The sequence below is a fragment of the Penicillium rubens genome, assembly GCF_028828025.1.
Source record: "Penicillium rubens strain IBT 27055 chromosome Unknown utg000002l_segment0_segment0, whole genome shotgun sequence".
In the NCBI taxonomy this organism is placed as follows: domain Eukaryota; kingdom Fungi; phylum Ascomycota; class Eurotiomycetes; order Eurotiales; family Aspergillaceae; genus Penicillium; species Penicillium rubens.
This window is the reverse complement of record NW_026890600.1, coordinates 5,340,288-5,352,831: the sequence shown is the minus strand read 5'-3', so window position 1 is coordinate 5,352,831 and position 12,544 is coordinate 5,340,288. Positions and strand designations below refer to the sequence as shown.

Genomic DNA, 12,544 nt, shown 5'->3' with positions numbered 1-12,544 from the left:
CCAGACTACCTATATCTCCAGCGTGAGTCATTCTTTTACTTCCCAAGATCCACGCCGACAATTGCACCACGGTCCACCGACGCATGTGCGCCATACCGAGATGTGTCCGAATAACCCTGAAAGCGATAATTCTAAAATTGACGTTCGCTGTATGCTCCGACCCGACAGCGCTTGTCTTATCCATCTCGGGACAATGACGTCGGGATACCCATTTAAGAAGAACCGGCGCTAGCATACCGAATCTAGCACGAGAATCGAATCAGCCCATTCTCTTTTCTTCCGTGTCTCCAGCGCCGCTGCGGTAATGTTTTTGCGGGTTCCGAGGTTTGTTTCTCGTTCCTTGCTATCTGCAGTTGCCGGTTAAAATAGATCGGATAGGGCTCGGGTGTCGTGGGGAAGGTCGGAGTCCCGCTCGGGCTATTTCGGGGAGAGCTGGGGTGATTATCTGATCGATTTATCAATCGCTTTTCGGGGAGTCTGGAGTGTGTCATGTGATAATTTTTCTCCTTTGACGATGGCTATTGTTTGTCTTTTAGTGTTGGGGCTATATGTGGCTGGTCATTTGTTGCCCAGGCGTTTTGGCCGTAAGGGGTTTGTGGCTCCATGGCTTGATTTGAATCGTGATCTACTGCCCAGATGGTTCTGTGCCTTTGGTGGCATAGATTTATCTACATCGAGTGAGCCCTCCAGTTCCCTAGGCATAGAGTTTGATTCCTTAGGTTGTCATCTTTTAGGGTAGCTATGTACTATTCACTATATGGCCAGTCGCGAACAGTTCCCTTCCTCAATGGGCCCATTTAGCCGAACTAAATTTATACAACTATTCTCTCGCCCCAACATGTTAAATATCATGACTCTAAGCAAATTAAGGTATCGTCATGTCCAAAAGTAGATGTGGATATACCGAGGTGCTAATACCTGGTGCACAGTGTGGGACTATTGTACTCCCGTAGCGGATTTTGTGTCAAGTAGTGTATACGTTCAATGCGGTGGCTGTGATGAGACAGGTGCAAGACATTGTTAGACTTGCAGGGTTTGTATGACATGTGCACTCGACTGAGATATGCAGTACGTACGGAGTAGTACGGAGTACACGGAGGATCAAGTACACGGAGGATCACTTCCTGGTAACTGGCTTGGTTCATAAGAGAGGCAGGGACTATCCAGCTTCTAGGTGACAGAGCCAACACTCGCCCCATACACTATCCGCGCAGGTTGTGATGCAGCAATGGAAACTCCTGGATATGTTCGGTTTTAGAGTCAGTCTCCACAGTTAGGTCATGATCTACATGATATATCCGTTTTAGGCCTCCCACTGTTATACTTTGCAATTAATTGGACCAGGTCAAACTGCGCAAAGTGCGTACTCTAGCTATTCAATTTTGAATCAATCTAAATTGTTTATGGAATGACTTGGAGTAAGTAGACACAGGTATCTGCAGAGAAAAAGTGGTCCCTGTCAAGGCTGTCAGGATCAAACGGTCTCGACCCAAGTGGAGGCGGAAATCTGAGTCTAGACCTCATGTATACACCTAATAGCGTCTGTACAAAGTACGGTTACATTCTATAGCATACGTATGGGCTGGAATTCTATTTGTTCCCTCTTTTCGTGTTCTGGTTTTGTCTTCAGGTGTCCTATGAAAAAGTTCAATACTAAGCTTTTTAGCGATTTAACCACCTAGGTACATCCATGGATGTACTTCACTCCTTAGTTTCTAATGTTACTATAGACTGTGAGTGTCTTCGCACCCCGGGTTCTCTAAAGCAACCACAGTCAATAGTATTAAAATAGAGAAGATTCAAGATTCAATATCAATATTGTATGATATCCCGTCCAAGTTCCTTGATATAGAACATTTGGCTCCACTAGCTTCATTTAATAGGCCGATCGATACCCGAAATGGCGTTAGACAAGTGGAGGAAGGTGGAAGCTAATCCTATTCTGGTTTAGAGCCAACTGGTGTTCTTGCCAACTTCTTGTTCAGGGGGGTTTTCAACGGTGGAGACCCTGTCCCCCCTCACATCTTTCATGGCACATTTCGAGTCTCTCCAACCTCCTGGCCTTTTGTTCATTACTTAATATCCTGTCTTTTCTTTGTTTTTTTCTTCTTCAATTTCACTCTCTATCACTTAATTCAACTCTACAACTTCGCGAGTCCCCCAATTCCTCAGCTTCATACAGCGAACAGCGGTTATATTGAATAGAGAGACATACAATTGAATCCAGCTTCAATTCGTCAAATGCAGGCTTTTACATTTTCTATCTAAACTCCTCAGGGATCATGCGTCTGTCATCATGTCTGGTCTTCATTGCCGGCATCTCAGGCGTGCACGCCTTCTATCCATGGGAATTGCGGATGAAACTCTCCACGGAAACCACAGTTAAACGTCGCTTCGTCCCGTGGACCTTGATTGGAGCCAAATCCGACGACAGCACCGATAGCACCGACACATCAAACGCAGCCAACAGAAAACCTTTCACCCTTGACCTAAAAAAAGTGCCGGTTCGCCGCGACCATGTCTATAAGATCGTCGAGTCCCACAAACCGTCATTGGCAGACAGTGCACCGTTACACCAGGACGGGACGGATTATTCCTACTTTTCGCCGGTCTATGTAGGTTCCCAAAAACAAGAAATGTGGATGGCAATCGATACTGGAGCCCCCAATACCTGGGTCTTCGACTCGAAATGCACGGAGCCTGTCTGCATACATCATCACACTTTCGACCGGTCTGCATCAACCAGCTTTACCACCGACAATTTGGCTTTCAGCCTCTTTTACGGGAGTGGCAAGATCGACGGCAAGATGGGGAAAGACACCCTCTCCATTGCAGGGCTCGAAGTCTTGCAAACCTTTGGTCTAGCCAACAATGCCTCGGAAACCTTTGAGAGTTACCCATTCGACGGGATTCTTGGCCTGGGTCGGTCGCATACATCAGGGTGGAATCTGCCATCCTTCATGGATCTCGTTGCGGAGAAAAAGCTTATCAAATCAAACTTGGTTGGGTTCAGTCTCTCTCGCTCAGAAGACAATCACAAGGATGGGGAAATCAACTTTGGTGATGTCGATACAACCAAATTCGATGGCACCATATCCTACACTGCTACCAATGACAAAAACTGGAACATCCCCCTGGATGATGCTTATGTGAATGGCCAAAGCTGCAACTTTTCTGGAAGAACCGCTACCATCGACACCGGCACTACCTATCTCCTGATCCCTCCCGCGGATGCCAAAGCCCTGTTTTCTCTAGTCCCTGACTCCTCTCAACAGCCTGACAACCCGAACAACTATTTGATCCCATGTAACTCGACTGCCACCATAGAATTCGAGTTCTCTGGTGTCAAGTATAACATCTCCCCTAAGGATTATGTCGGAAATCCGGAGCCGGAAGGCTCGGACTACTGCATTTCGACCATTGTCGGCTACGCATCAAATGGTGCAGACTGGCTCGTTGGCGATGTCTTTTTGAAAAATGTCTATACCGTCTTCGATTTCGACAATGGCCAGGTCGGTTTCGGCGCGCTCGCCTCGGCCTCGGCCTCGGCCTCAGCCTTGAAGTCGAACTTAGACCCATCTTCAACCTCATCCTCTTCATCCTCGTCCCCGCCCCAAGGCAATGGGACATTCACTGCACCGCTAGTCACTGGAACTGCTGCGTCTACTGCTGACGCCACGTCATCATCATCACCGGCCTCCTCCGCAATGGCCACAGTATCCGGCAGCTCCGCATCCCACCTCGTCCACGGCATTAGCTGGTCTATGCTCACAGTCATGATTGCCGCATTCGCTGTTTGAACTGCATTTTAGCTCATCTTTCACTTCTTGCATCTTTTTTTGACTTGGCGGCAATCATATTTTGCCCTTTGTCTCAATGTACACTCACTTATCACCCCTGTCTTTTCCGTGCATATCGATTATCCTACACACATCTCACTTCACTGCTGTTGATACCTTCGTTAATACACCCAGGTCCACATACTACCACCCACCCATTCTACCATGCATTGGCGGCACTGTCTATTCGGCCTTTTTTCAGCTGCATATATCCATCGTTTCTGTTGAATACCAACGTGTACCCTTCGTTTGAACTGGACATGACTTGTTATTAATTCCATTTAGATAGACAAAAGTCTACCTTATCATTGGCAAGATGCTACAATCTCATAATAAACAGTTACCAATTTGTAAACGTGTTTGATCAGTGCCACTTTTACAAGGCTTCTATATGAACTTCCTATAGTTAACTATGGATTGGGCAAGTGAGGTGCGACATTGAGAGGGAAGGTGCAAGTCAGCTGCCAACTTGAGGAAGGTACGTGTTGCTGGGGGTATAAAAGGGCTCCTCTCACCTTTCTTCCTTTTCTCTTCTTTTCTCTTCTTCCTTCTTTCTCTCAGCCTCCCGCCTACCGTCTCTCCGTAGCCCATGAGATCGTGTAGGCGAGGCAAAGGGCCGTGCATCACCTATACATAAAGACGTCAACATTACCAAGGTTGTTGAGGTCCATATAGGTCCACACCCAAATCAAACCAGGCTTTCTCGTGGATGTTCTTTGACAAAGTCGTGGCTCCATAGCCACTTGACGGGTCCCACGGAATACATGGGGGGTGTTAATCACATTCTCTTCATTATACAGCTAGTCACCTAGGTAGTCACTGAATAGATTTACAGCCGAAGACGTGTAGAGTAACAAGCAGTCCCTGTTTACGAGCTAGGCAATGCTGTAGGTGAAATCAAAAGCAGCATCCACCCCGGAATGTCTTCCATTCACAAAGTCTTCTGTGGCATGAGCGTATAATTCTTCGGATCCGACTCTGTATCTCAAAATCAGCATCCATCCTTCCACCACACACAGTAGACAAGACTGACCAAGAATGTCCCGATTGAAATCCTCAACCCCGTTGAACCCAGCAACACCCATCAGAATATCCAAATCCGCCAGCAACGACTTCATAACATGCCTAACCCCATCCTCGCCCTGGATACTCAACCCCCAAATCCAAAGCCGTCCAATAAACACAAACCGCGCCCCAAGCGCCAACGCCTTAACAACATCACTAGCCCCCCGAACCCCAGAATCAAACATAACATAAATCTTGTCCCCAACCGCCTCCGCAATCCTCTCCAGCGCATCAAGACTAGCAACAGCCCCATCAACCTGCCTCCCAGCATGGTTACTCACAACAATCCCCTCAACCCCAAGCTCAACACACCTCCTCGCATCACTAACAGACTGAATCCCCTTAATAACAAACGGCCGTCCCCCACTAATCCCCCTCCAAGTCTCCATCAACCAAGGAATCTTCTCCCACGACCAAGCCCGCCCATGCCAAACAGAATCAATCCACTTCGTCGACGCCGCAACAACATCAATATCAGGATCGATACCATCCGTAACACATCTCCTCCGAAAAACAGGATCCGAAAGCCCCACATCCGCCCCGAATCCGCGGTAGAACGCATAGTTCGACGACGCAACGTCGTCATGTCGCCATCCGAGCTGCCACGTATCCGTCGTGAGAATCAGTGCGTCGAAGCCGTTTTCCCACGCCCGTGTTAGGAGTGAGACCGTTACCTCGTCGTCGTGCGGCATGTACAGTTGGAAGAACCTTGTGCCTGTTCCGTTTGCCGAGGCGACTTTTTCGATTGACGTGCTGCCGGCTGTTGAGAGGCAGTAGGGGAGATTCAGCTCGCTGGCGACTTTTGAGACCGCGGCTTCGCCGGCTGGGCTGTAGATTTTGTTTATTCCGATTGGGGCGAAGCCGATTGGGGCGGATACCGAGTGGTTGAAGATTGTTGTTTTTGTTGAGCGGTTGTTTGTGTCGATTAGTTGGTTGGGGATTAGTCGGTGGCGGTAGAAGGCTTGTCGGTTTGCGAGGTGTGTGTTTGACATTCCTGCATTTGAGGAGGCGTAGTACCTGTTGCGGGTTTTGGAGGTTAGTTTATGTGTCTTGGGATATCTGGACTGCTATGATGGGGAGGTAATATGTACCAGCCGCCCTCGCTCAGCTTCTCTTTAGCTCTTTCTTCCAGTTTTCGGGGGTCTATGGAAGTTAGAATTTCTGCAGGTTTTAGGAATCATAGTGAACACTTTCCTGTATTGAACAGCGGTGTCGTTCCTTCATTCTGTTTCCAGAAGTTCTCTCGCTGGTAAAGAGCCCATTGGGGTGTGGTACGCTCTTTGATATGTGGGTTTGTTGGGTCACTCATGTTGCAAATAGATGAATCCTTCTTGATCCCAGGTTCTTCAATTCGAATAGAAATAGAGGTAAAGAGCTAGTTGTGCTCAATGTTTGAAGTGAGGGTTATAGATCAATATCTCATCGATGACCTCATTTTGACGTTTGGCCATCAGACCCCGGGAGTTGGTTAAGCTTAAATGAATTTCAAGATAGAAACCATGGGTTACGATGTTCTCTTCACATTTAACTAGCTCCTTGCAGTTGAACGTATTCGATTTCAACCTTGGAACACCTTATGAAGTATGACCAGTAAGGACGATTTCTCATACCCTTACAGATATATGTATATCAAAATCCGGCGTCAGCATTAGCCCGCTTAACAGAACTACCCGATTGTGATTATATCTAGGGCCCTCATACACTTACACTTTGCTTTAGAGGCCACCTTCAGCTACAAACCGCATCTACAGAACAATATCAAACCTTCGATCGGGAGCGATGACATCGCTTTTCGTATCCGGGCCGAGAATCGCCGGGGGCTAACCGGACCGGGTACGAATACGGTAAGCAGCAGTGACCATGAGAGACTTAACCCGTAGACTCATGAGTTCTCACTCCAACCCAAGAGAATATGTAAGCTTTGGTGTATTTTAGCTAGGCCAATTGTCTTCAAAGCCAGCTGCCACTTGGATAAACTAATTGAATCGAGTACATTGCCAGTTACCAGGGCGGTCACTTTCTGCCCAGCCACCGGGTAATTAAATCTCTTTTGGTCACTAATTCGCGCTGTATACATCGAATCGTCGGCATCGTCAATTTGTTGAGCAGGGGTAAAGTCTACTACACTTCTATCTCAGCTTGGTTTCCCTTCCTTTGACAACACAATGTTTGGCCTCAGCAGAAGATCAGCGCTTGCTCGCTCAAAATCTTTGGCTGCGCTGCCCGCCAGAGCGGCAGTCGCAGCTCAGCCATCCTGTATCAACACCCAGGGCTTCCACTCCACGCCATCTCAGGCAGCGTCCCGGCCGACGTGGATGCCCATGCGTGTCAAGACACCATGGATTGAAGCATTGACCCAAATTCGCGAGGCCCAGAAGGCTGGACCACAGGAGAATGCTGGCCAGAGCGTTAAGCGTGATCTCTCGCCAAAGAAGATGTCAGATAGCTATTACAGTGCTGTACGCATGATCTTTTGTATTGGTGGGAAATCAGTTTGTTGATATTGACTGATTGGTAGATTTTGCCTTTGGCTCAAGACAAATGGCTTCTGGATTCTTATCTCAACGCCTCCGGGCATATCAGGTACGTTTTTGATAGCCTACTTATCAAATGAGCACTTGACTGATCATTTCTAGATTGGGCTCTCTTCTGATGGACCTCGATGCCCTAGCTGGCATTGTTGCTTACCGTCACACAGGTGACGGTGTATCCACTGTCACCGCGGCGTGTGACCGAATCACCATTGAGAACCCCCTGATGGAAATCTGCGACCTTGAGCTCAGCGGCCAATGTACCTACGCGACAGGTCGATCAAGTATGGAAATCTCTCTTCAGGTCACCAAGGCCCGTCCGGAAGGACAGGAGGCGAAGCCTGAAGACATCCTGATCACTTGTGCTTTCACAATGGTCTCCCTGGACCCGGCGACCAAGGCGTATGTTCCTTCATTATCAAACGATACACACAAACTAACATCAAACAAGGCCCGTCCCAGTGGCTCCTCTTATCGTTGAAACCGAGGAGGAAAAGCGCCTCTTCCAAAAAGGCGAAGCGAATTACCAAGCCAAGAAGGCCCTCCGCACACGCAGTCTCCTACAGAAATCACCAGACGACGAAGAGAGCAACCTAATCCACTCAATGTGGACAAAGGAGATGTCCTACCTGAGTAAGCACTAGCCCTTCTACCGATGAATTGTCCAAATACAACAATACTAACCTTCCCAGACCCTCAAAACCCAGCAACCCGCCCCGCAAACCAGGTCTTCATGAGCGACACAGTCCTCAAATCGGCCATGATCATGCAACCGCAAGACCGCAACCGCCACAACTTCATGATCTTCGGTGGCTTCCTACTAAAACAGACCTTCGAGCTAGCCTTCTGCTGCGCCGCGTCCTTCGCACACGCACGACCAAACTTCGTTGCTCTCGATCCTAGCACATTCGAAAACCCAGTCCCCGTAGGCAGCGTGCTGTACCTGCGCGCGACGGTTTCGTACACGGAGCCCGAGGAGCGAGAGGGCGATAGCACTAAGTACACCAAGGTTCAGGTGCGTGTTGACTCCAAGGTGCGGGATGTTGAGCACGGCACCAAGAAGTCCACTGGTATGTTTAACTATACTTTCCTTGTTGAGAAGGATGTGCAGGTTATGCCGAAGGGGTATGGGGAGTTTATGCTTTGGGCTGATGCCCGTCGTCGGGCGCAGAATGCTGCTGCTATTGATCCCGCGCATAAGATGAGTGCGTTGCGGAGTATCAAGGATAGTGTTACTGAGTAGATGGGGTTGGATGGTTTCTTTTGTTTTCTGGGTTGGGCAAGATATTTTCCCATTAGATTTAGATCGGTTAGTGTTTCGTGTGTTTGAATATTTCTGCTTTTGTCTTCCAATGGAACATTAGCTACATACTCATTGAGTTTATATGATCAGAGTAGCATTCAATACTAAGACATCTACCAGTAGTTGGAAATATCAAAATGACCAAAGGCATAAAAGCCATACTTTGTGAAGGCTACCATGCAAAGAGAAAAGAATCTATATACAACGCCCCTTCGCCTCACAGTTCCATCCAACAAAAGTATGTATAAAACGGGCGGGGAATATATATAAGAGCACAGAAGAACAAAAACCAGGGACATAAACCGAACGCAAATATTCCAGTATCCAGTATCCAGTATTCCAGCATTCCAGTATTCCAGTCCACCTTGAAGAACCAATGAAACCGACTCCATGTAAAAATGAGATGAGAATGATATAAGGGATCCTTCCAGGCCATTGCAATGCAACCGGGGTAATACACAGAGGCTGATCAAACTGAAAAACATACCAGTCCCGACTATAACTCCCTTTGCCCCCCTTCTCCTTCCGTGGAAAAGGAAAAATTTCAAAAATGTTCGTTTCAGATCGTGATTCCAGGCTTTTTTGGGCCTTTGGTGGCTTTGTCAAGTGTCCTGTCTCACTTTGCCTTTTCTAGTATGAATATGAGATTTTTTTGTTTTGTTTTTGGGATGAGAAAATGTTCCGGGTGTGGTGATAGTGAGATTGTTGAGTGATGTCGAGTGATGCTGTCTTGTTATAACAGATATGTGGCGGAGACCCAAGTTTCGAAGATATTTGATACTCATCGGTAAATCCGAATGAGTTTAGTCTCGATCCCTCAGAAGAGAAGACACGATCGTTACCACAAAGGTGAACCATCATCCAACCCCGGAGTATGAACTAGCGAGGAATGCAATTAACAGCGCAGATCCGCTTGCGGGGAACCGTCTTGCAGCCGGATGCCACAAGGAAGAGCTGATCCCCGATCAAGGGAGACACAACCTGTTGATTGTCATTGCTCGCGGAGAACTTCCGAGACGGCGTTGGACGTCAACGGCCCTGCAGTCTGGGTGCCAGAAGCAGCTTTATCCTTTGGCCCCCGAGGCTCACGACGCTCCGGCGGCTGCTCTTCTTTCATGCAAGCATTTTCCAAGATATTAGTCCACTTTCCACTAGTGCCAGCGTGGCTATGCTTCAGATGCTGTCGGAAGTGGTCTGCGCGGAAGAATTTCTTGGCGTTGTTGCACTCGCCAAATTTGTGCACGGTGGTCAAGTGCTCGAATCGTCGATCCCAGTCCGCCTGAGGGAAATTGGGGAATTCCTCCCCGCAGTACCCGCACGTGTCGTGGGTAGCTCCGGCATTTGTTTGGCAGGACTGTGCGCCTGAGGGGTGGAATGCTGCTTGGAAACTGACGAGCGCGGCGCATGACCATGAATGGCGTCGGAGGTGGAGGGAGTTTTGATGGCGCTCGGCTTCGTTTTTGTTCTTGAACCGGTGGTTGCAGTAGGCGCATGCGTACTGTTTCTCCATCTCGTGTGCTCTATGCTAAGTTAGTCTGGGTCTGATAATGAAGACATCTAGGCGTCAACTTACCGCAGGCCATCTGGGTTGTCGAATTTCTTGGGTTTCTTTGGACAGCAATCGCAGATGAAAAGCCCGCCGATCTTCGGCGCCGCGGGCTTTGGCACGTTCATAATGGTCGTCGGTACAGGCACCTTTCCAGTGGCGTCTGTCGCAGGTGGTTCTAAAGATGCGGGTCCTGGGAGTCTTGAAAGAGTAGGCTGAGATAGCGCTGCAGGAGGGCTGGGGTTGAGGATTGATTTTTCATGGAAAGTATCGAGATCGGAGCTCGGCGAAAAACCACCTGGTGATGGCCGGTCGTACGGAGAAAGGCTCGTCATACTGCTGCCTCCAATAGACAGCGTAGACGAATACGATCCCGAGGTCCGGATGCTCAAGGATGAGGCGGCCGAGAGGGTTCGCTGACTCGTGGGGTAGTGGTAGTTGGGGTTGACGGATAGTGTGTTAGTAAATGGATGACCGCTGAGTCTTCGCTGAGACAAGTCTCCGTTACTCGTAGTGACGTGCAATGTATGTCTCTCGTCGCTTATCGGCTCACGCGGAGGTGAGGATGCCCGTCGTTTCATGCCCTGCCTAGAATCGGGATACGGCGGAGTGGGCTCTCGAAGAATGAATTGCCGCGGGGGTGCCAGCTCGTCAGTCGAAAACTCCCCCTCGATATCTGAAAACGCGCCCTGGTCATAGCTTCCACGGTTCGATCGGCTCGGTAAACTGATGCTATCTTCTCGCTGTGGCGTTGTCCCATGATAGCGGCGTCGGTTCACATCCCGTAAAGATCCTTGATCGTAATCCAGTGCTGATGCTGGTGCATTGCTCTCCACGCTTGGGCTTCGGCCTTCAACATACTCTTTCCAGTTGACCTTGGTCCTGGGAGAAACACCCCCGGACTGAGGGCTGTTGTGCCATTTCACATCCAGCGTTGACCCCTCAGAAGGCCCTGGGGATGGCAGATTGCTTGGGCTTCGTGAGGGAACGGTGAGCGCCGAGAGCGAACTTCGGCTGTCGGTTCCGAGACTGATAGATCCCCCTGGCGACGGAGGTTTTGCCATTTGAGGCTTCCCAATTTTCGATAATAGGTGTTGGTCGTAGGCATTTGATGAGTCTTTCACGCTGCGCAGTGAAAATTCGCGCTCACCACTCAAGCTGTCAATGTGTTAGCAAGAATCAACCAGATATAGAAAAGCGCGGTACTGCAAAACCGGGAGTTGTTCGCAGTCCTCGCACATCAAGTGCGCTTACATTGGACCCGCCGGATTGGGCATAACCGACATGGCATTCGGAAATCCGTCTGTAGCTGATAGAGGCGGCTGAATCTGGATCTGAGTTTCGGGGCTTCGTGAGACGGGGGCTCCCTGCCTCCCCTCTAAACCGTCTATCTGCATCGGATCACCCTGTGAGGCAGTTACCGGCCGTCGATGGCCTCCAAACAGGCTTGAGCTCGGGTTGATAGGCGGAAGAGAAGTCGGAGTTTGTGAGTTTGCGTATTGCCAGCCAGCGTCATGGCCCATCTCCAAATCGGGGATTATGGGTGGCGGTGGAAGTGGTGGAGGGGCAGTGTCCATAGTAGTCCTAGTTCGTGAAGCTATAGGTAACGGGCCGTGAGATGAGAATGCCAGCTCGGGCATAGCGTATTGGTGTCTGTCGGAAGAACGGTGCCTGTGTTCTCTGAAATCATGGAAGCTCGACTGAGAAAACCGAAGGTCCATTCTAGAACCAGAACATAGAGCCGGAATCGAAATCACGAACTGGTGCGCATCCACATGAACTTCAAGATGAGATCAGGCAGATACCTAGTAAAGCGGAAGAAAAGGTCGAGCTTGATATAAATCGGAACAAGCAGGTCGAATCAAGATCTCAATATCCCAGCAATAACCCAATCCAGTTGAATGCAAACGTCGGTCGTGAAACCAGCTCCGATTGTTAAGCGGACCGTTAACCAGCCTCACGATGAAGAGTCAGAAGGTCCAGCTTCTGGTTCAAGAGAGAATAGTTTAATAGAGTGACTTTATGCAGTGATAAAGTCTGAGTCTAATTTTGAGAGTCAGAATCATTTGAAAGTGGACTTGAGATAAATAAAAGGCCGGGGTAAGGAGAAATAGGGCTGAAGACGACCTACCTCGGGACCCTTGTTCGGCGATTCGCCTCATAAGATGAAACGTTTTCCCGTAAGTGACACACGGAGAGCCGGGTCTGTGTCCCATAGAAATTGGCCACTGCAATTCAAGGAGATGCACACATGCTGAAA

The 12,544-nt window shown here is 49.0% G+C and overlaps 4 protein-coding genes across 4 annotated transcripts; 2 read left to right on the top strand and 2 right to left on the bottom strand.

Moving 5' to 3' along the window:
- Positions 1-2,282: 2,282 nt before the first annotated feature.
- Positions 2,283-3,800, top strand: N7525_004527 (pepsin-like aspartic protease; the record flags this gene model as incomplete). Its single annotated transcript, XM_002565680.1, has 1 exon — positions 2,283-3,800. The coding sequence occupies one exon, from the start codon at positions 2,283-2,285 to the stop codon at positions 3,798-3,800; it is 1,518 nt and encodes a 505-aa protein (XP_002565726.1).
- Positions 3,801-4,770: 970 nt separating this feature from the next.
- Positions 4,771-6,213, bottom strand: N7525_004526 (uncharacterized protein; the record flags this gene model as incomplete). Its single annotated transcript, XM_061213043.1, has 4 exons — positions 4,771-4,817; positions 4,873-5,921; positions 5,996-6,047; positions 6,093-6,213. 4 exons carry the CDS (start codon positions 6,211-6,213, stop codon positions 4,771-4,773), a joined length of 1,269 nt encoding a protein of 422 aa, XP_061070064.1.
- An 856-nt stretch (positions 6,214-7,069) lies between these two features.
- On the top strand, positions 7,070-8,678 carry N7525_004525 (putative acyl-CoA thioester hydrolase; the record flags this gene model as incomplete). Its single annotated transcript, XM_002565682.2, has 5 exons — positions 7,070-7,363; positions 7,423-7,487; positions 7,541-7,837; positions 7,887-8,068; positions 8,128-8,678. 5 exons carry the CDS (start codon positions 7,070-7,072, stop codon positions 8,676-8,678), a joined length of 1,389 nt encoding a protein of 462 aa, XP_002565728.1.
- A 1,051-nt stretch (positions 8,679-9,729) lies between these two features.
- On the bottom strand, positions 9,730-12,005 carry znfA (putative C2H2 finger domain protein; the record flags this gene model as incomplete). Its single annotated transcript, XM_002565683.1, has 3 exons — positions 9,730-10,258; positions 10,312-11,442; positions 11,539-12,005. 3 exons carry the CDS (start codon positions 12,003-12,005, stop codon positions 9,730-9,732), a joined length of 2,127 nt encoding a protein of 708 aa, XP_002565729.1.
- Between the last annotated feature and the right edge of the window lie 539 nt (positions 12,006-12,544).